At 42.9% G+C, this 23909-nt stretch overlaps 1 protein-coding gene across 1 annotated transcript in view; it reads right to left on the minus strand.

The window, feature by feature from the left end:
* Positions 1–241: 241 nt before the first annotated feature.
* mus81 (MUS81 structure-specific endonuclease subunit) overlaps positions 242–23909 on the minus strand; it is a 36742-nt gene continuing 13074 nt past the window's right edge. The window contains exons 11-17 of the mRNA XM_083639702.1: positions 23580–23692; positions 20325–20444; positions 16756–16851; positions 15707–15823; positions 7612–7715; positions 7211–7294; positions 242–581 (exon numbers count right to left, since the gene is read on the minus strand). Coding sequence (XP_083495828.1) covers positions 515–581; positions 7211–7294; positions 7612–7715; positions 15707–15823; positions 16756–16851; positions 20325–20444; positions 23580–23692 — 701 coding nt within the window. The 3' untranslated portion in view covers positions 242–514. The remainder of the gene's footprint in view (positions 582–7210; positions 7295–7611; positions 7716–15706; positions 15824–16755; positions 16852–20324; positions 20445–23579; positions 23693–23909) is intronic.

Raw genomic sequence — 23909 nt, forward strand, 5'->3', positions numbered from 1 at the left:
ACTTGGCTGCTTTTCTGAGTGTCTGAACCTGACTGAGGTTCCCTAGTCTCATCCAATCATCATCATCATCATCATCATCACTGTCTTGAGGTGCATAAATAAACATGATCATTTTGATAACATGACAAATGAAAACAATACCAATCCTGTTAGGGGAATACAGAGAGAACAGCAAAAAGGCGGTTTCACAATACATCTTCTTTGCTTAAAGTGCAACATTTTTAATGACACCAGAATGCTATTCAAAATTAGAAACTTTATTGATGCCAGATCAAAATCAATTTGTGAAACTTTTCATACAAGCTTTGAGTGGAAATATAATACACAAACAATATATACTACTACTACTGTTGGAGTAAGTGAGGTAAGTGGATGAGTGTGTGTGTGTGTGTGTGTGTGTGTGTGTGTGTGTGTGTGTGTGTGTGTGTGTGTGTGTGTGTGAGAGAGAGAGAGATAGATAGAGAGAGAGAGAGAGAGAGAGATTGTGAGTTAATAAATGAGTGTGTGTGTGTGTCTATGACAGTGCTCCTTGAGTGCAGTACAGCTGATACACAGTCCTACTCAGAGCTGGACCCAGGTTCCTGAGAGGGAGAAAAACACACAATATGATGTGAAAACATGACAATTACAACACTTACACTATGTTATCTCCACTTTTCTTTCCTTGTACTAGGGATGGGCATTTTAAGCAATTTAAATACTCGAGTACTCTCCTTCTATTATGAACGAGTGCTCGAGCACTCGCGCAGGGGGGGGGTCTGTGTGATTACTACGTATGGTAATGCCTGAGCAGGGGTAATCTGCTGTGTGGGGGGCTGTTCACACATTACGTTTGCATTTTTGCATGGAAAAAGCGCTACCTGGGGCATTTTTTGTCAGGAGAGGAACTGACTGATATTGGATGACACTAAGCTAACAGATTCTAAAGCCTACCTCAGACAGTAGCCTATCTCCGATGGTTGGATGGATGGCATTAGCGCTTTGGAGCAGACACGTTGTGAAACAAGCGAAGGCATTTCCATGTCCATTGTCCAGCAATATCAGGTTATTGTCCAGTATCATCCATTTTACTTTATGATCACTGTTACATTAACGTAAATCCACTGATTACATGGTCCGGTGTTCTGCCAAAAAGTGAAAACTGACCAGTGTGATTAACGTTACAGCTGCAGCTGAATAGTGATCACCATGAAGCGATTGTCTCCCAAAAAGTGATTCTTTCTCCACATTTCTTGTGACTAACGTTATGGGAAACGACAGTGTAGTCAGTAAACTAGTGCAATGTTTTGAATGAGTTTTATCGGGCGTGCGCTGTGAAGAAGCGTGCGGGAGCATATCCGTGCATTCCTTTATAACTGGGAACTGGTAATCTTACCGGTTCAAAGTTCATGAGCTGGGACGTGACGTCACTAGAGCTGGTATTTCCCATTCCAAACTCGTAGGAGTCTCAGCAGCCCCGACCTAAAACAATCCAAGATGGCTGCTCCGCGCAACAACAGTAGTTATAATCGTATAAATGCTATTTAGCACTTCTGTCTTGTTTGTGTCTCGTTAAATCAGCTGTACAAACAGCACGGCCTACTTCTATCTGTGTGGACATGAGGCTGCAGTGTTTGTATGCGCAAAATGCCACGAAATGCCACAACTGTTATTGCTAACAATGGCTATCCTGGCTAGCGAGTGGATCTGACCAGTGAACAGTGAACTTCCCAGCTCAACTTTTCTGCAAATGGAATGGTAACAAAACGAATGTGACGTCATTTAGCCTCCAGTTATTTTGCGATAAAGGAACGCACGATATATCTCCAGCCACCATTTTCGGGATGAGCTGGAAAACTTCCAGTTAAAACTTTCAAAATAATGTTACTTAAACAAAAGTAAATAGCTTATTGATGCACGTTGGAGGAGAAAAAGTATTTCAACGAATGAAGCAGCAAACCTTGTATCAAAATACTCGTTGTGATGTTATATGGCGTGAAACTGTGGCTGTAACGCATTACTCAAAATAAATAAGGTTACGTTACAATAAACGTTTTATTTTGAAAGCAACAAGCGGATGACGTACTTGTACATTCTGGCTGACTTGACGCCCGTGCAGTTCATGCTGCCAGATCCACATGACGATGCGTGCGTAGATCTTAGACAATTTTTAAAGGGGTGGGGAGTGGGGCGAGTACCCGAACAGCAGAAACGTTACTCGAATACTGACGTTATGAACGAGTGCGTGCTCAAGTACCCGAGTACTCGCGCCCATCCCTACCTCGTACCCAGTCAAAACAGTGTTACCAGTCAAAACAGTGTTACCAGTCAAAACAGTATTACCAGTCAAAACAGTATTATAGTAGTATGTTTTGATCAAGAGCCAACCCGTTCATGAAAAATGAAGCCACTGCAGAAGTCCTTTAAACCCTTTTTAATGGCCAGCAGGCGGCGACTCCACTGGCTGCAAAAATAATTCCTATTTCATGGAAGCCAATGGGAAAATGACCCTACTTCTTACTGATGACCTCAGTAAAGACTTTCCTAATGAGTTTATGGTTTCAATTGCTAGTTTCAAGTCTTCATCAATACAGCATGATGTTCATTTTGTAAACTATGAGGCTTCCAAACAGGAGTTCACAAACCAATGGGTGGCTGGGACCATATTATACTGTCTATGGCATACATGGGCCGCATACGGCCCGCGGGCGCCCCCTGTGTGGCCCGCGATGGAATTGCAATTTTTTTTTTTTTTTTTTTTTACAGTGCACTTGAACGCAACATGCAATATACCCGCTGAATAAGTGTCCAAATGTTCATGTCATTCTGGGCAATTCTCTTCTGTTATAGCATTTCAGTCTGAAATATGGAATATCTTTCAATAATATTTATGACTAAAAGGCTAAAAGTAATCTCATGTGTAAGAAATGACTGTTCTACATTGAAGTAGAAATTTAAATAATGAACTTGTTGGTTTTGGATTTATTTAGCTTCAAGAGTGCATTTTTGTTCTTGTGTGACCCTCAACACAGGCTTTGAGAATCCCGGGCCACTTACTGATACTTATGCTTAAATTAACACACTCATATTCTGGTTTATTTCAAGAAAAACATTTCGGCTAGTCGAAATTCTAATTGGCTGGTAACTTTAAAATCTAGCAGCCATATTGGCAGGTGGTGAAAAAAGTTAATTTCAAGCCCTGCAGGGAGAGCAGGTGGTGACATAGGAGTGAATGAGGAAAAGGATCAAATATTGGTGGTTAAGACTGAATAATGACATCACAATTGTTAATTTAAAATGAGTTATTCCTCTAAACCTGGCTTCAAATGCCCCAAATTTTTCGTGCTGGCGCCGTTCAGCCCTCAGCAAAATCTGGTAGCGAGGACATTTTTTTGTGGCCCTCTCTATCATCAAAGTTGCCCATCCATGGGTTACGGCATGACAATATTTGTTCGGCCCCCGGCAACAATCTGGGTTTCTCATGTGGCCCCCTATGAAAAATAGTTGCCCACTCCTGGTCTATGGTCTTGACAAGTATGTTTTGACTAGGGATGTCAATTTTAAGCACGTTCCTGACTCAATCATCGGTAACGTTAACGATCAATTAATCGATCCATCGATTAATTGTAATTAAAATGCCAAATTTACCAAACAATACCAAATGCGTTTTTTGCTCAAACACTATTTCCACAGCAGCAACATATTGCATATTCCCACAGCATTGCATAGCCTATGAAACATGTACAAATGTAGAACCCTAGATATTAAACACATTTGTGTCAGCTGTAAACCGCGGGCGCTGCATATAGGCTAGGTGGCTACAACCAGCCAACTTATACGTGGTCGAGCATTGTGGGAGGAGCCAGCCAACTTATACATGGTCGACCATTGTGGGAGGAGCCAGCCAACTTCTATGTGGTCGCGCATTGTGGGAGGAGCCAGCCAACTTATATGTGGTCGCGCATTGTGGGAGGAGCCAGCCAACTTCTATGTGGTCGAGCATTGTGGGAGGAGCCAGCCAACTTATAAGTGGTCGAGCATTGTGGGAGGAGCCAGCCAACTGATACGTGGTTGAGCATTGTGGGAGGAGCCAGCCAATTTATAAGTGGTCGAGCATTGTGGGTAGGGATGGGAATCGAGAACCGGGTCCCAGTGGATCAATTCCTTGGAATCGTTAACCAAAGTCCTTAACAATTCCACTATCGATTCCATGCGCGATGACGTCACACGCTGCGACACGCACACAGCCTTGTTTGTTTAGACCGCAGCCACCATGGCGTCTAGGCAGAAGTGAAAAGATGACCACAGTGCCACTTGCAATGCTTGCAAAACCTCTATTTCGTCAAAGGGGGGAAATACTAGCAATATGCAGAAACATTTGTCCACACAGCATGCAATAATTTTGCAGGAATGTCACGTTTTTGATGTGCTACGGAGTGACGATAATTGTGGCTAACAGCAGCGCGGCTAACGTTAGCGCGTCATCTGTTAATATGGAAGGTAAACTCCAGTCCAGACAGACCCTGTCTATTGTGTGTTTAGTGTTCGTGCCATTGGTTTCATTGTGTAAACCAGATTTCACTAATAGTCCATTTCCATCGATTTAATTTAGATGATGATGACGTTCAGAGTCAGACTGGTTCAGAGACTGGTAGTCGCTCTGGATCAGAGGCTGCAGCGAGTACTTCTTGTGCTGCGCACCTCTAGCCCCTCCATTCACCCAGGCAGGGAAGAGTAAAATGACAGAGGCGAGGGTAAACGAATGTCACTGAGCAGTGACTAAGTTTGTCTGACATGCCAGCTAAACTAAAATGTCAAAGTTGCATGTTGTTATTCTAACCGTTTCATTCATTCCCACTATATATTTTCTATAGGGAGATGACAAAGATGCTCAACCCAAAATACAAACGCCCAAACAGAGCCAGTTTACCAGACTCGCTGATCCCTGCTTGGTATGGGATTGAAAAGAGCAATCTGATCTCAGAGCTTAATAATAATACATAATTATAATAATAATAATAATAATAATATAAAAGAAAGTTAATGTTAATAAACCCGTTTGTACTCTTTTTTTACCCTTGCCCAATGAGAATCGATAAGAGAATCGATAAGGAATCGGATCGATAAGCAGAATCGAAAATGGAATCGGAATCGCTAAAATCTTATCAATTCCCATCCCCAATTGTGGGAGGAGCCAGCCAACTTATACGTGGTCGAGCATTGTGGGAGGAGCCAGCCAACTTATAAGTGGTTGAGCATTGTGGGAGGAGCCAGCCAACTTATAGACCCTTTTAGAGTTTGTAAACAGCATGACGTATTTTGTGGGCGGAGCCGAATTTGTTGTAGAAAGTTACAACTTTACAACTAAATATGGAAGATCCTGACTCCTCCTCCACGTATTTTAAAGCTTCGCCACCAACAGACAGGTTACCTTACACAAATGCTAACTCTTTCAATGGGGTGAGGTTTCCTGAGCCGTACTCACCGTCAGGATGGGTCTAGGATACAAACATCGCCAAAGTTGCAGTGCCGCACATCGTCATATTCCTAGTGGGAATGTCCAGCATCTATACGCATACTACGGCACAAGATGTCCTCTTCCTGTATTCCGGGGATCTCCCTCGTTCGGCTTGAGTTCCGCGGAGTTGTGCATACCACGATGCGTGCACAACTACCCCTGTGACGTCAGCTGTAAAAGAGTCTATACGTGGTCGAGCATTGTGGGAGGAGCCAGCCAACTTATAGTGGTCGAGCATTGTGAGAGGAGTCAGCCAACTTATACGTGGTCGAGCATTGTGGGAGGAGCCAGCCAACTTATACGTGGTCGAGCATTGTGGGGGGGGGCAGCCAACTTATACGTGGTCGAGCATTGTGGGGGGGGCCAGCCAACTTATACGTGGTCGAACATTGTGGGAGGAGCCAGCCAACTTATATATGGTTGAGCATTATGGGAGGAGCCAGCTAACTTATACGTTAGAGGTGGGGGGGGAAATCGATTCACCTAAGTATCGCGATTTTTAATGTCACGATTTTTTGAATCTATCTTTTATTCCAGAATCGATAATCGGGGGAAAAAAAAAAAAAATTGGGTGCCCTCAGTCAGGCCACTCACTGAACAGCAGGCCAGGCGCCGCCTACTGGTTTACTAGTGGTTTTATTACTTTATTAGTTAGTCTGAAGTAATAATTACACTTCAGGGTTAAAGTGGGTGCATCTCATTGTAAAATTGGACTTGAAACGGCCCAAATCTGGCTTCAAACGGCCCAAATTGGGCTTCAAACGGCCCAAATTTCACGCGCGTCGGCCCATATCAGCCTGGCCTGCTTGGTATCTAATGCCCGGCCTGAATTATGATCCCAGTCCGCCCCTATTTTTAACTATATCGCCCAGCCCTACTCATGATATAATATACAGTCTCTAGTGTGTGATTCAACTTTTCCCATGTTCTAATCTAGTGTAAAAAAGCAAACAAACTGAAAAAAGAAAAGAAAAAAAGAAACAAAAATCGCAATAAATCGTAATATCGAATCGCAATAATCGTAGAATCGCAATACTTAAGAATCGCAATATAAATCGAATCGGCACCCAAGAATCGTGATAGTATCGAATCGGGAGATAAGTGAATCGCCACAGCCCTATTATACGTGGTCGAACATTGTGGGAGGAGCCAGCCAACTTATACGTGGTCAAACATTGTGGGAGGAGCCAGCCAACTTATACATGGTCGAACATTGTGGGAGGAGCCAACCAACTCCTTTTTAATAAAGCCTTCTCCTAGCTCTATGCTTTTCCTTAGTTTCTCAGGCTTTTTATGTGATTTTTAATGTTCTTTTAATTACGTTTTTCTTTTAAATATTATTATTTTATTTTATTTCTCTCTATGTTTATCTTTTAATTTTTATTTTATTATTATTATTATTTTTTACCTCTGTAGCACTTTGGGATTTGGTCAAAATGAAAAGTGCAATACAAATACAATTTATTATTATTATTATTAACTTATATGTGGTCATCACAGCATTGCGGTTGTGGTCGTGTTGTATTGTGTACACAGAATACAGTGTTTGCATTATTTTCTCCTTTCGGTTTGCTTCGCCCGCTTTATTTTGCAGTAGTGATTAATTGTTGACATCCCTAGTTTTGACTGAAGTATTGTGCATCATTGCACTCCAGAACTATTCTGTGGGTTTTCCATAAGCACACAAATAAATGATAAAGTCACTCTGCAAACCTTTTGAGTTTCCCAAATCGGATGGAAGAGAGGAGTTTCTCTTTCTCTGCTTCACTGGCGCACTGTTCATAGGCTGCCAGAAGACTAGAGAGAGAGGGATGGAGAGACACAGAGAGAAAGAGAGAGATAAGAGATTATTATGATTGTTCTCAACTGTTCAACTGAAAAAAAGCAGATGACAGTCCTGCTTATTATGTGGTTTTGGAATATCAAAAAGGGATAGAAAGAGATGGAGAGCCAATTAAGGGAAAGAGGGAGAGAGAGAGAGAGAGGGAGAGAGAGAGAGAATAAGATATTAGAGAGATAATAGTTTGCATGTAAACAGACAGACAAGACACATTGAGAAAGTCATGCACAAAAAAGAGAGATGTCTATTGTGCGTGTGTGTGTGTGTGTGTTACCTGTATGGAGTGCTGTATTTCTCCAGTATAGCAGCTGCCTTGTCTCCAGACAAACCGCTGATCTGCATCAACTGTCTGGCAAACACCTCTCTCACTGTCTGGCACTAAAGAGAGGGGAAGAGAGAGACCGAGGTTTACACACACACACACACACACACACACACGCACACACACACAAGGGGTGCTGCGATTTGCGATCAAATCGTATATTGACGATTGAAGGGAGTGATCGCCAATTTGCTTTTCTACAGCGATATTTAATCCGATTTGAACTATTTTACTGATTGATTGATTGATTTCTTTATTTAGGTGTCACACACCAATGGTGCCCAGCCCGTATGGGCTTATGAGACACGACAAAAACAGATACAAAACTGTGGTTTACAATACTTCAGCTTCCATATTTCAGAATGCAAGATAACAAACAAAAGGACACACGGTGTCATATAGAAAAATAAAACATAATAATTACAAACCTATACAAACAGCATATGTTTCTTCTTTCCCAGTCATTACTAATACATTTAGCTATATCAAAGACTCTCTTATTAAAGAAAAATTCAAGTCTAGGCACATCCTGTAACCAAAAAGCTTCAGGGTGAACAACAAACACTTTTTCATACATTGTGTGTCTCAGGTCATCATACTATAATAAGACGTAAAAATAATATCTATGCTGCGCCCTACTGTACACTTAGAGATTAATCAGCACCAGGGGGGAAAAGCCGTGCTTAACGTTACAGCACTGCTCTGCTCTCTCGTCTCTAGTCGTTTCCTCATGAGCACCGTCAAGTCAGCCGGAATCTAAAAGTATGTCTTCCCGAGCGGGCTTTCAAAATTAAATGTAACGTTAACCTTAATATACATTTTGAGTAATGCTTTAGACTAGTTTGACTCCATATGAAATCGTAACATCACAACCAGTCTTTTTGGTGTGTAAGCTATTTTATGGAGCTTCCTCGTAGTTAAGGCTCTGAGTAATTTCAGCTTATTTTGCACTGCGTGCTTTTATTTGTAAGCTGGTTGTGTTGTTTACCGTGTTCTCTACTCGCACCTGTGTGAATACATTTCATGGCGATCTCGTTCAAACTTTGCTCCAGTGTGAGCAGCCTCCGTGTTGCTATGAAGAGTGTAGTCTCTCCGCAGACTCAAATATTACGTTGAATCGCTGCGCTCCGCATACTACATAAATGAGTCTGTGCCACTTCACAGCCACTGCTGGTTTTGAAGGCGGGTTGAAATTGAATGAGTGACAGGTCGTAGCACCGATGAGAGAGCGGTTTGAAAAATGGGCTGCGCCTCCCGTGTCCTCTGATCGCAAAGTCGTTACTGATTGGGGAAGACTGAATCCACCACTGGCATATGACTGGCCAAGTGAACGGTTCCCTCCCATAACCAGCCGGCTGAGGGAAAGTGTCCCAGACCCAGAGAGAGATCTGCAGCATGCAGTAACATAGTGTATCAGTGTAAGAACTCTCATGGGTCTGGCGTTGAGACTATGAAGAGTGCAACAGTGCAATCGTTACATGACCTTACTGTCTGTGTTAAATCATCCAAAATGAACATGAAAAAGGAGACAGCAAGAAACTAGAACAACCGCCCCCCCCTCAGACACCCAAATCGAGGCATGTATCGCTGCATGCCTCAAAGACATTGGTGCTTGGATGTCTGCCCACCATCTCAGGTAGAGTAGTAGTAGAGTAGTAGAGAATCTTTATTTATCCCCCTTGGGGCAATTCATATGCAGCATAACAAAAATGTAATTTAAAAACATACAGACATGAAACAGTAAAAAGTAGGGATGTCTTAAAACATAGTACATTTAAAAGGACACGAAACCATGTAAATTAAAACAGAAAAGGGGGCATGAAGTAGGCTACTATTGAATTCAACAGTTCAGACAGTGAATAGCCTCAGGAACAAAAGAATGGCTGTATCTGTTCCTGCAACAGCGGGGCATCCTATACCTGCGCCCAGAAGGAAGGAGGGAAAACTCAGGGTAAAGAGGGTGCTGTGGGTCACACAGGACACCCTGAGCCTTCTTAAGAACCCTCTTCTTATATAGAAGACAGAGGTCATTCAAGTTACAGCCAGTGATTTTGGAGCTCGTCCTGACAATTTTCTTTAGCATGTTCTTGTTTGTCAAGTTTATGTTCCCAAACCAAGAAATAAATGCAAAGGTGAGGACTGACTCAATACAAGAAGAATAGAACATTTTCAAAAGTGACTTGTCTACGTTAAAACTTCTTAGCTTCCTTAAAAAGAACAAGCGCTGATGGCTTTTCTTTAGAATTGCCTTCACATTAGGCTCAAAACTCAGTTTGTCGTCCAGAATTGTCCCCAGATATTTGTACTGGCTGACCACTTCTACCTGTTTCCCATTTATAAGGGTAGGTGATGGGGGGATGGGAGCCTGTCTGCGAAAGTCGATTGACATTTCTTTTGTTTTTGACACATTAAGTTTAAGAAAGGACTTTTCACACCACTGTAAAAAATCATCCACAATTGTGCCCTGACCAGTCTCATCATTTTTGAGAAGACTCACTATCACAGAGTCATCTGCAAATTTGAAGATCTGTCTTAACCCATGATGGCTCACACAACCATTGGTGTACAAGATGAACAACAGGGCAGAAAGAACGCACCCTTGTGGTGAACCAGTAGAAGACATAAGAACACTAGAAAGAAAGCCATTTACTCGCACCCTCTGAGAGCGGTCTGTTAAAAAGCTTATCAGCCAGCTTACAATGTTGAAATCCAGATCAAAGTCGCTCATAAGTCTATGTGCGAGGACGTGGGGCTGTATGCAGTTAAATGCAGAGGAAAAATCAATAAAAAGCAACTTAACATGGTTTTTGCTCTCTTCTAAATGTTTTACAATGGTATTGAGGAGGGAGGTGGTGGCATCATCCACCCCCCTCTCTGCTCTATAAGCAAACTGTAAGGGCTCAAGTTTGTCCTTGGTCTTTATGAGGATCTCTTTTCTAACAATCCTCTCGAAAGCCTTCATGGTCAAAGAGGTGAGGGCCACAGGACGGTAATCATTTAGTAGTTTGGGGGTCCTAACTTTGGCCACTGGCACTATAATAGAGTCTTTCCATATTTTAGGAACCTCTCTCTGAAGAAGTGAACACAGGAAAATAAAAGAAAGAATGCCACACAATTGGCTGGCACAGTTTTTGAGTATCCTGCTCCCAATGCCATCAGGACCTGGACTTGTTCTCACCTTAGTGCGCATGAGAGATTTCAGGACTTTATTCTCATCAATAACAATAGTACTCTCAGGGGCTCTTGTATCATCCCTGACAGCTAGATGTTCATTTTTAAAATCATGCTCATCAAAACGCAAATAAAAACTATTCAATTCATCAGCCAGCACTGCATCAGGTTTGTCAGAGAAAACAGATTTCTTCCCTTTTCTCTCCATCCCCACCATTGACTTGATCCCCTCCCATGCAAAACGGGAGTTACCCTTCCCAAGTTCCTTCTCCACCTTGTCTTTGTAGTTCAGCTTAGCTTTCCTTATTTCCTTTTTCACATTTTTAGCTGCTTCAGCTTTTTGGTTGGCATCCCCCCTGTAAAAAGAGATCTTTTTCATGTTTAAAACTGATTTGACAGATTTAGTTATCCAAGGCTTATTGTTGGGGAAAACTTTACATAATTTGTGAGGGATAACATTATCTTCACAGAAGGTCATGTAAGCAGTGACAGTCTCAGTCAGTTCATCTAGGTCACTGCAGGCATCCTTAAAGACCTCCCAGTCAGTGCAGTCGAAGCAGCCCTGGAGGGCCATAGTGGAAGCCTCAGTCCAAAGTGGGACCTTCCTTAGCTCTCCAGGTGAATCTTGGTAAGACAGAGCTACTCTCCCTTCCCGGGAAAGACTGTCCCCTCACCGATCTTTCCATATCCATTGACAACACTACGGTGTTTCCCTCTCAAACAGCTAAGAACCTTGGAGTGATCCTTGACAATCAGCTGTCCAACTCAGCCTACATCGCAGCAACTGCCCGCTCCTGTAGGTTCTCCCTGTACAACATCCGCAAAATCCGTCCGTTTCTCACAAGGAAAGCAACACAACTCCTGGTCCAGGCACTGGTCATCTCTCGCCTGGACTACTGCAATGTTCTTCCGGCTGGGCTACCTGCTGCAGCCATCCGACTGCTTCAGCTCATTCAGAACGCTGCAGCCCGTCTGGTATTCAACCAACCCAAATTCTCTCATGTCACTCCCCTCTTCCGAGACCTTCACTGGCTTCCCATCTCGGCACGCATTCAATTCAAAACACTGGTTCTGGCCTACAGGGCAGTACACCAGACAGCCCCCCTGTACTTACAATCTATGGTCAGGCTCCAAATCTCTCACCGTTCCCTCCGCCCCTCCTCCACTACGGGGGCTCAAAAGTCGCTCATCCCGTTCGCGACTCTAGTCGTCCCTGGCACCTCAATGGTGGAACGAGCTTCCACCTTCGGTCAGGACGGCCGAATCACTGCCGATCTTTCGGAAAAGACTAAAGACTCACGTTTTCAGGCTCCATCTGGGCCCTTCTTGAATTAACTTCTTTCTCTCTTTAAAAAAAAAGAAAAGAAAAAAAGAAAAGAAAAAATAACATGAACTAAACTTGTACCACTGTTCCTTCAGAAGTTGTAGTTGTCATAGACTGTGTTGCATAGTTGATTGCTCTATTGCTGACAAAAATGTGTTATTGTAAGTCACTTTGGATAAAAGCGTCTGCCAAATTACGTAATGTAATGTAATGACCGCAACGCGGACTTATGCCGCCGCCATTAGTTCATTCTACAGTCCAAATCGCCATTTGAGGCAAATTGGAAGAAATTCCGTCAAGGCGCTCATGAGATGTTGCGTTACAGAGCTTGAAAATTGGGTGTGTGAGGTCACAGTGACCTTGAACTTTGACCACCAAAATGTCCTTGAGTCCAAGTCACAGTGACCTTGACCTTTGACCACCAACATCTAATCAGTTCATCCTTGAGTCCAAGTCGATGTTTGAGGCAAATTCGAAGAAATTCCATGAAGACATTCCTGAGATATCGCGTTAACAAGCTTGAAAATGGCATTCGAGAGGTCACAGTGACCTTGACCTTTGACCTTTGATAACCAAAATGGAATCAGTTCATCCTTGCGTCCAAGTCGATGTTTGAGCCAAATCAGAAGAAATTCTATCAAGCCATTCTGGAGATATTGCGTTAACGAACTTGGGAATGGCGTTCATGAGGTCATAGTGACCTTGAAGTTTGACCACCAAAATGTAATCAGTTCATCCATGAGTCCAAGTCGATGTTTGAGACAAATTTGATGAAATTCCGTCAAGGCATTCCTGAGATATCACGTTAACAAGCTTGAAAATGGCGTTCGAGAGGTCACAGCGACCTTGACCTATGACCACCAAAATCTAATCAGTTCATCCTTGAGTCCAAGTCGATGTTTGAGGCAAATTTTATGAAATTCCATCAAGGCATTCCTGAGATATCGCGTTGACAAGCTTGAAAATGGCGTTCGAGAGGTCACAGTGACCTTGACCTTTTTTTTTTATAATATTTATTTTTGAGCAGGGAGCATTGGTATTACAGTACAGTAACCAGTGTAATTTTCTTTCTTTTTCACATTGAAACATCGCAACCAACACATCTACCCTTCTTTGCCTCCCCACAACCCAATCCCATTCCAACAACAACAAAAAAATAAGTAAATAAATAAAATTAGATAATAAAATAAAATAAGAATAATAATATACATACATACACATATTCATATGTATATGCATATACACACGTACGTATAGTAAGAGGTAGTATAACAGTGAGAACAGTAATAACTCAAGTTGTCAAAGTTTATACTTGCAAGCATCTGGGTCAAGTTGGCCTATTTCGGTCTCGTGAGGCCAGAAAAACACTGCGCGGCTGTGAGTGTGGTGGGCAGGCAGCAAGGTATTCGTCCATCCCTGGGAGGGCCCAGGCCCTTGTTCTATGGAGCCACGTCGTCTGGGGGAAGACCATCTACGTATTCGATCAGCGGTCTCCAATGTGAATAAAATTTGTCAGAGGAGCCCCGCAGGGTGAATTTAATTTTTTCCAATTTAAGCAAAAATAAAATGTCTTCAAGCCAAGCTTTAAATGAAGGTGGCTGAGAGGTTTTCCAAAGAAAAAGAATCCTCCTACGAGCAATTAACGAGGCAAAAGCGATAACATTGGATTGGGTGACCGACATATCTAGCTCATCCGGTGGTCTACCAAAGATTGCAATATGAGGGGATGGACAGATTCTCACCTTCAGAATGTCCGAACACATATTAAAGAAGGAGTACCAGAAACCAGATAGTTTGGGACAAGTCCAGAACATGAGTCAAGTTACAAGGTGCTTGTGAGCATCTCTCACATTCATCCACCACTTTATCTGCGTAGAATTTAGCCAGTTTGGCCTTACTATAATGAAGTCTGTGTACTACTTTAAACTGTATCAGGCTAAGTCTGGCAGAACTAGAAGAAGAGTTGACGCCTCGCAAGGCTTCCTCCCAGAAGTTGTCTGAGAAGGACGTCTGCAGTTCACTTTCCCAGCTCTCTCTGCTTTTATTGATGGCCACCATATTCACTGGAGAGAGGAGATCATAGAAATAGGAGACATGGCCCCTGGATAGAATGTCTGCCTTAAGCAGTAGATCTATTCCATTGGGAGGCGGGATTTGAGGAAATAGAGGGGAGTGGGTTCTACCGAAGTTTCGTAACTGAAAGTACCGAAGAAAATCTGAACAGGGTAGGTTAAAAACAGTATGAAGTTGATCGAAGCTGGCAAACACACCGTCTATATACAAGTCTCCCAGGCGGCGGAGACCTCTTCCCTCTAAAAGTGAATAGTAAGGGTCTGACTTAGCTGTGACCTTGACCTTTGACCACCAACATCTAATCAGTTCATCCTTGAGTCCAAGTCGATGTTTGAGGCAAATTTGATGAAATTTCGTCAAGGCATTCCTGAGATATCGCGTTAACAAGCTTGAAAATGGCGTTCGAGAGGTCACAGTGACCTTGACCTTTGACCACCAAAATCGAATCAGTTCATCCTTGAGTCCAAGTCGATGTTTGAGGCAAATTTGATTATTTTTTTTATTTCACCTTTGTTTATACAGGGAAAAAAGTCCCTTGAGAGCAAGCTCTCATTTTCAAGGGAGCCCTGTTACAGTAAAACATTTACAGTAAACACATGTTACCAGACAGACAGTTACAAACAAAGCAGAGGATACATCAAGTAAAACAAGAGCATACATTCTGTAGGGTATCCTCAAGGAGTGGTCTAAAAGAATTAAAGGAAATAAATTGGTCAAGTTTTAAAATGTTCTGGAGCTTGTTCCATCTGTCAGGGGCATAAAAAGAGAAAGCAGTCCTCCCTAGGTCCGTCCTTACTCGCGGAACAAGCAATCTGATGTGCGATTGTGCACGTGTTCTGTAACATGTGTTACTCAAATTAAGTGTTACTTAAATTCCGTCAAGGCATTCCTGAGATATAAGGCTGCCCCCTCCAGGTCGATTGGTCGATTGTTTGGTCGACGTGCTCTTGGTCGACGAGATTCACGTTGGTCGAGCAATCGCTGGTGTTAATAATTTCATAGGATAAATTAATTTTAATAAAAATAAAAGCGTTCCGGAACGAAGTAGCGTGCAAGTTGCAACACGGACCTTTTTAGAAGCACACAGGGAGTGATCCAGGCTGTGATCTAGCCTGTAAATCAATAGAAAGTGATTAAGAGTTTCAGCAAGCGCGAGGCAGCTTCAGAACGCATGGTCGGTTTCTCTTTAATCTTTTCTCTTATAAATGCATAATCGACGTGTGTTCTTCTACAGGCCTGCTGTATTCAATAATATATTATGATTGATTGCCCCCCCCCCCCCCCCATTATTAATGCCATTAAATAGGAATAGGTCTCTTTATAAAAAATAATAATAATTAAAATGACGGCCAATTAATAGATTATGGTGATTTGATCGTCTATTGCCAATCTCTAATGACCACGATTGGACGATATAAAAATAGGGACGATTGAGCACCCCTAACACACACGCACACGCACACACACACACACACACACCTTGTTCTTGATCGCTCCTTGGTTGAACTCGGCAAAAGAGATGAGAGAGCAGGAGGCGTTCCCTGTGTCCACCTCGTCCCCCTCCAGCTCTCTGGAGCGACAGATCAGCGTACGGTTCTGAAACAAAGACAAAAAAGAGAGATATTTGGTACAGTTTAGTCACTTATCTCATCATGACCATGGACCATAAATAATATGAACATAGCTACCGTGACATCACCCATTGGTTTTTGGACTCTTGTTTGGAAGCCTAGTCTAGCCTGTGGCCATCTTGGGGTCCTTGCGCAGCTCGTGTGAAACGGGACGAGACGAGGGGCTTCCGCCTGCTATTGGTCCGTGATCGGCAAGCCGCATGATCACTGGACAGGCGGCCTGTCAATCACCCCCAAAACATAGTCTATTGTCTATTTTAGTCTAAATGAGCGAGTTATATAAAAATTTACCCAGCGTACAGTTATTATGAAAGGAGAAATTAGCTATCCACCTTATTCGTAGCTGCCATGATGGCTTACGTGAAATATGGGCGCTTCTTCTGGTGTAATCTTCCCAGCCCCCCTCCCACCGTTACGTTGCGGACACGGACTCAACATAGCCCGTCTGTAAACAATGTTTCAAAGCACATTCCCTCAAATAAGTCGCCAAACGAGTGTTATTTCTTTGTGACAAGTGACTTTTTTTCCAGTGTCGGAGTCTGACGAGGAAATGCGCTGAGTACGAACGTTAACAACCAGCTGCAACATTCAGTCACGTTCTAGACGGGACCTCGCACCCATAATCATTTTAGAGCGGGGCATTCAAAAATATGGTGGATAGGCCAAAACCATGTTTTGAACCAGGCTGTAAACATGCTTAATCCTGTTACAAAAGCCCAATTTAACATGGGATGAACGGGGAACCACTCTCTTTTGGAGCCAGCCTCAAGTGGCCATTCAAGGAACTACAGCTCACAGTATCCTTTCTGACGCTTCCTCTGCCCAAGCCCGAACTAGCCCACTGGTCATGACAGGTGAGTGTGTGTGTGTGTGTGTGTGTGTGTGTGTGTGTGTTACCTGGTATAGTTTAGTCAAGTATCTTGTCATGACAGTGAGGTAGGCTGCTGACTCCCTCACATCCTGGACTCTCTTCACAAAGAAGCCATCAACCACCTAAAACACACACACGTGCGCGCGCGCGCACACAAACACACACAACCTTAACCTTGGATATTACACTTGGCCATGTTATGATTTAGATTAAATTAATTGTGCAGCTCTAATCGATAATGAAAATAATTGTTCCTTGCAGCCCTATAATGGACGTCAGCAGCCAATGAAATTGATAGAAACTGCTTCAAAAGGTTTTCCAGACTCGACCACAACAAAATGCGAACTAGATGTCTTCAAAGCAGACTTGACTGAGAATGTGTGGCAGATGCCAGATCGCGCATATAAACGCCCCCTGAGGCAAACTGCTGTCTAAGTGTACAGTACGCCGGTGTGTGTGTATACCAGAGGTGACCAACTTCTTTCCTATGAAGGGCCAAAAATGTATCTGGATGGAGGGTCGTGAGCCACAAATAAATACTGACGTTATGTAAAATTACATGACATTAAAATGTATTATATTTTATAGACAATTTACATTCTAAATATTAAATAAACGTTCAAAATAATAAAAAACATTATTAGAAGTTTTATAAAAAAAAAAAAAAAAAAAGTAGATTAAAGGCCCAATCCCAATTCCTATCTTAACCCTCAATCTTAACCCTCAGTCTCAAAAATGCGCACTCCCGCGAAGTGCTAGTGCTGTCCCGATTCTCAGTGTGTTGAGTTAAGGGTGAAGTTTAAGGGCTGTATGTCCCTTACTTTTGAGATTTTCCAGGACCACCCGAGTGCGATCCCAGAATCCCTTGCGTGTCATCAGCTAGATCCATTCAGATGGAAGATGGCGGCGAAAGGAGGAAAAAAGCAGCCCTACAAAGTTACCGTAAATTCCGGACTATAAGCCGCGGCTTTTTTCCCGTTTTTTGGCCCCTGCGGCTTATATAACGGTGCGTCTTATCTATGGATTTTTTCAGAAAAAAAAAAAAAATACAAATAAAATCTCTCTTTTTTAGCACTCTTTCTAACTATAAATCCACTTCTGTTTTAATTTCCTCTCTTGCCCTCTTTTCACCACACCGCGGACACTGTGTGCACTGTAAAAATAAACAACGGTGGTGTTGTGTTATGTTGTTTTGTTGAAATGTTACGGTAATACGGTAAATGGGAGCTTCCTCAAACAGCCATCCCGACAATCCCCTCTGTGCGTGACCACTTACATATGGTAATTACGGTAAGCAAACGGCCACTCGGCCATCAACTCCCTCCCCCGACTACCAGGAGAAAATCACAAACTTCGGCGAATTCACACAAAGGAAGATCAAGGAATATTCCATCGAACCGGAGCAGATCATAAATATGGATGAAGTGCCTTTGACGTTCGACCTGCCACTCACTCGGACTGTTAACAAGAAGCGCCCTGGAGGATTCTTTCACCAAAAAAAAGCTTTGCTCGTTCTCGACAGCATGAGAACGAGCAGTAGAAGCAACACTCTCACTTACCATGGGGAAGGTACGCAGAAATTCACACGAGGCAGCTTTCAAGTTGAAAGCAGTCAATCTCGCATTAAAAGAGGGAAACAGAGCAGCCGCGCGTAACCTGGGCATCGATGAGTCAATGGTGAGGCGTTGGACGGTGCAGCAGGAGGAACTGTCTCAGCACGGAATATTATAGGAGTGTGAAAACATCCACAATCACCAACGGGTTCCAAAACGCTGGACTGCTGCGGGATGAAGAGAATGACGCCGCCACAGCTGGCGCTGAGGGCCGTCAGAGGCTTCAGAGGCTGTTCGATGCCGACAGTGATGAAGAGGAGTTCGTTGGTTTTGAGTGACAATGAAGGAGAGAGGAGAGTGGTTGACGAAGCCACCCTGAACCTGTTCGTTTCCGACACTGAAGATGAGGACTTTGGTGGTTTCAGTACGCAGGAAGAAGAGGAAGACGAGGATTAGTGACTTGACTTCTCTGGTTACAGGTTTGCTGCACATATAGCCTATTGTTGTGTGATTTTGTCTGGGGATTAGTGACCTGACTTTTGTTTTGTTTTGTTGAAATGTTAATAAATGGGAGCTTCCCCAAACAGCCATTGCTTTCCCGACATTCCTCTCTGTGCACGAACCCTTTCATATGGTAATTAAACATCAAAACACCCGCGGCTTATAGACCGGTGCGGCTTATAGAAGAAAAAAATAGTCAATTTTGGTCCCGCGGCTTATAGACCGGTGCGTCTTATAGTCCGGAATTTACGGTAAGTATTTCCTTGTTAATAGAGATGTAAAAATTACGATAACCATTGTATTAGCTTAGTTTAATGTCATTTTATGGATTTCCGTTTTGGAATCCTAACAACAATTGGTGTTGCTAACTATCGATAGTCAGTAGCCGTGCTGGTGCGGTCAAGCCATATTATTATTATTATATTATATTATAACATTGTTAACGTTGTTACGAAATGCCATAATTCTCGGTGGTAATGTCGTTGTTGAGTTGTTTTTATCAAGATACAGCCTACGTGTAATGTTTGCACGGACATTTTCGTAAGATGACCGGGCTAGCGTTATCTCCCAGGCTGTTTATCTAACGATAGATCATTAGATAAAAAGCATGGGAGATAACTGCAAACTATTATCACATGAACATGGTAGTCAGTAGTTACAACATCCAGCAGTGCCGATAACATGTTTCGGTTTAACTGGTGACCGTGTTAACTCGGCTACGTTGCAACGTTAGCAATGTTATATAATAATAATAATAATATGGCTTGACCGCACCAGCACGGCTACTGACTATCGATAGTTAGCAACAACAAATGTGTTAGGCTCCAAAACGGAAATCCATAAAATGACATTTAAACTAAGATAATACAATGGTTATCGTAATTTCTACATCTATATTATCAAGGAAATATTTGTAGGGATGCTTTTTTCCTCTTCTTTTGAATTGACAGACTGGACGAAGCTTTGGCATATTGCTGCCCCCCACAGTCTGAAGACGTATCTGCCTTTAAGGGCTGTTCCATTTTAAAGTCGCAAGATAGCCCTTAACACTTAGTTTTGAGGGCTACTAAGATTGAGGGTTGAGCTTGAGGGTTAAGATTGAGGGTTAAGAAAAGAATTGGGATTGGGCCTTAGAGCTGATTGGGAAAAAAAGCTTAAACATTTCCAAAGGGAAAAACACCTGACAGAGTGCATGCAACTCAAGGTGCATAACCCTAGCCCTACCCATAGACCCCATTCTCATTCAGATACCTTGAGGTGAGAGGTCAAGGGACCCCTTTGCAAACGGCCATGCCATTTTCTTCCTCGCCAAAATGTAGCCTAAATTTGGAGCGTCATTTACCCCTTTTGCCGACATGCTAGGTTGACATGGTTGGTACCAATCAATTCCTTAGGTCTTCTAGTTTCATATGCTATAAGAACCATCACGCTACACACCCGCCACACCCTCTGAAAGACAGTCATATTAGCCGCGATTTCCCCCCCGTTTTTGGTCAAATTCAGGCCCCAAATTGGTCAGCCATGGTGTATACAAGAGGTACCTGTGTGTTGACTATGGCTTGCTGTAGCGTCGTTTCAGGTATACTCAGGTGCGAGGCTGCTGTCCCACACTCCTCCACCAGATAGATGGGCCTGCGAAGACCACACCTCTTCAGACGAAACTGACGGAGGGATGAACGGGAGAGAGACAGACACAAAGTAACATTCTGGTTCCATCCAGTCGCACAAGTAGTGTGTGTGTGTGTGTGTGTGTGTGTGTGTGTGTGTGTGCTAAGGGTTAGTGTTAAGAGGTGTGACTAAGGGAGAGTTAGAGAGACAGACTTAAGGGTCATTGTCATTAGGGCTGTCACTTTTCATTCGAAATTCGAATGCAACTTCGAATGTGGGGGGAGGGGTTCGTTTTCGAAATGTAATTTGAATGTTCGAATTTTTATTTTATTTTTTATTATTAATTTTTTTTTTTTTTTTTTTTTTATGAACCAAAATTAACCAACTGCTGCTTGCTGGTAATGTTAATCCCATGTCAGAAAAAGTCTCCAGATTTGTCCCGTTAGTCTCTTCTGAGAAAGATTGTCTCCAGGGTCTGAAAAGTTGTCTCGAGTTGGATGCAGCCAAGTTTGTGAGGCAGTGTTGTGACTGTGAGCGTCCAAGCTAACACGTCGGGCTGATGCCCGGTGGCCTGCAGTGGGTTGCACCAGCTGTGCGTAAGTTGAAACGTAAGCTAGTTTGAATGTAAAGTCTCACTAAGTCCGAGTTTACGCACTACTAAAAATATTTGGGTTGCACCAAGTGAAATAGTTACAACGTAGGCATAAGTTAGAACTTAAAATTTACACCTACGTCTTACTAGGTGTAAAGTCCTCCGTAAAATAGCAGTCGGCACGGATTGCAACTTGGCACCGTGGCGCATCATTGTTTTGCGTCCGCAACGCGCTCTCCGTGATAAATTACACCCTTTGATATTTATGACTCACGCTTTTGTTTCCCACAAGCTGCAGCACTGCATACAAATTAAAATAACCGCAACAATTTAGTGAGGCAGGATGGTGGTATAGCCTACAATACTGATGAAGAGCTCACAGATAAACGTTAACAGTAATATGAACCTAAACGAACGTTACTCAATAACGTTCTCATTTGATTAGTGTTGATGAAATATGAAAGCACTAATTTGCGGTGGGCAACATGTCCTGTTTTCACTCCACTTAAACAACCGTAAATAAACACCGTTTCCACCGTGCTTTTCACTGATTGGTCACAGATACTGTACACGTCATTGTCTGCGACACTATTTTGGTTAGTATGGACTTTAGGGTCTACTAGTTAACACTTTCAGTGCCACGGCCCTTGGGCAAAAGGTTGCTTGCTGTGCCACATAGGCCGCAATGCATTTTAAAACAGTCATATAATTTCTTTAATAATTACTATGTAAACACTGAACACGCACAAATAACGATGAGACTCTCTTCTATCACCTGCAAAAAAAAGTTTATTGATCCCATTTTCCGTTCTTTAGTTATGAGCCGGAGAAGATAGCTTGATCGAACGAAAAACAGAGCTTTTTTTCTACGAGCTGAGATAATGAGCCTTTTGTGAAATTAAACATTTCAAGCACATCACTGACTCTGAAGCTAATTTTCTGATGTAGTCACACCTCAAAAATAATTTCCTTCAATAAAACAGTGAAGGCAAGGGAATTTTGTTTGGAAGAATAATATTTTTAGCTGAAACCAGCAGCGCTGGCGCCTGCATGCGCTGCTGGTTGCAGCTTCTTGCTGATCTTTTGCTGCTGGTGGGCATCGGATATTCTGGCTTGCGTTTGCCAACCCTGTCCTGCTGTCTGGGTCTGTGTTGTGTACTTGGCTCTGCGTGCCCACCTCCCCCCCTCCTCCTCCCCCCCCCCCCCCCCCCCCCCCCCGTTGTGGGAGGAGTGTCTCTCTGCTCTGCTGTTTTCTCGTTTTCTCTGCCTGTGCTCAGCACTGAAAAAGTCAGCTAGATCCTGCTTTTTTACAGCCGCGTGTACCAGCTCCCATGCTTCGAGTTGAGAATAATAACAAATCCACGGCTGATCATGTGTTGCAGCGGACACGGAGGCTGTTGCAGCGGACATCGAGGTGCTCAATTGTGATAGCAGATTGGCTGCTGCAGGGGCACAGCTAAACGTTGCTTCAATGAAGCCGCTGCATACGGACGGATGCGATGCGATTTCCTTCCCCCCAATGACTTCTTCTGTGTGTTTCACTCCACGTTCTCTCATCTGGAGAGCGCTGTCGCCACCTAAGGGTTCTGTAAAATAGGTTAGACACATTCAATACCTCTGAATATTGTAAGAGGCGATGTAAGAGGCATAGATCGACACCCCCCCGTCAAAAAAAAAAAATCGAGTTATGACGCCATTTGGCGTCGCTGGCACTGTACGGTAAATTTCTAATGACGCCATATGGCGTCGCTGGCACTGAATGTGTTAAGATGTACCTTACGTCTCCGTGGTGCAACCAAACAAAGACACAACTTTAGTGTCAAACTAACTACCGTAGTTTGAACGTAGCAGTTAGTGTGGACTTTACACCCTAACTTAAGACAGAACTTACGTTCAGCTGGTGCAACAGGCTGCTGGACTGAAAAAAAAAAAAAAAAAAAAAAAATTTTTAATTAACCAAAAAACTTCGAATATATTCGAACGAATTTCGGGCAATTAAAGTTCGTTCGAATTTTATTTTGGGGAAAAAGTGACAGCCCTAATTGTCATACACCTCACTTAAACGTTTTAAAATAACCAAATTAAATGGTAGAAATGACACAAATCCAGTATTCATATGCTTATTATGGGCATCCACCGTACTAAAAAGTGGGCATGGTTTCCCATTTAACAGCAGGTTCAGCTTTAGGCCACACTTGCCATGATATATTAGTGTTATTAAGTGCAATTATCAGCTTGTTATGAATTTGTTACTATGAAGCATTTTGGGTCATACTTAGCTAGCCAGCTACCTGTACCCTTCCTCTCCTAGTGCCGTTTTAACTCTCGGTATGTGTTCAATAGTTTTACAAGTTTCCCACCATGGCGTTGTTCTGGCGTCAGAAAGCAATGAAACTGTTTTCGCCAGCAACATACATACACTGTAGTGGAGGAGAGGAAGGGTGATGATGTCACACAGACCAATTAAGACCAATTAAGAGAAAAGGCACACAAAGCAAAGCAAAAAAAAACGATGACACACCCACACAAGTCTGTCACGGTAATGTAATGATGACAGATAACAGTAACTGCACTTTAAGACAACCACCGCACCGACCTTCTGCTCCCTGAAGCGTCCGTCGATGATGCTGCCACACAGGTCGTCCATCCTCTTCCTCTCAATGATGTAATCAAGTACGAGCTCCCTGCCTGGGGGGGCACGCAACTGACCTACACAGAGAGAGAGAGAGAGAGACAGAGAGAGAGAGACAGAGGGGGAGGGTGACAGTTGTTTTTCTTCTGTTATAATTTGATTTCCACTGTATTTCATTAGAGCCTGCGATGGAATTGCAAAAAAATAAAATAAAAAATAAAATACAGTGCAACTGAACGCAACATGCAAGATACCCGCTGAATAAGTGTCCAAATGTTCATGTCAATCTGGCCA

This window comes from Poromitra crassiceps (genome assembly GCF_964638095.1).
Source record: "Poromitra crassiceps genome assembly, chromosome: 7".
Taxonomy (NCBI): Eukaryota; Metazoa; Chordata; class Actinopteri; order Beryciformes; family Melamphaidae; genus Poromitra; species Poromitra crassiceps.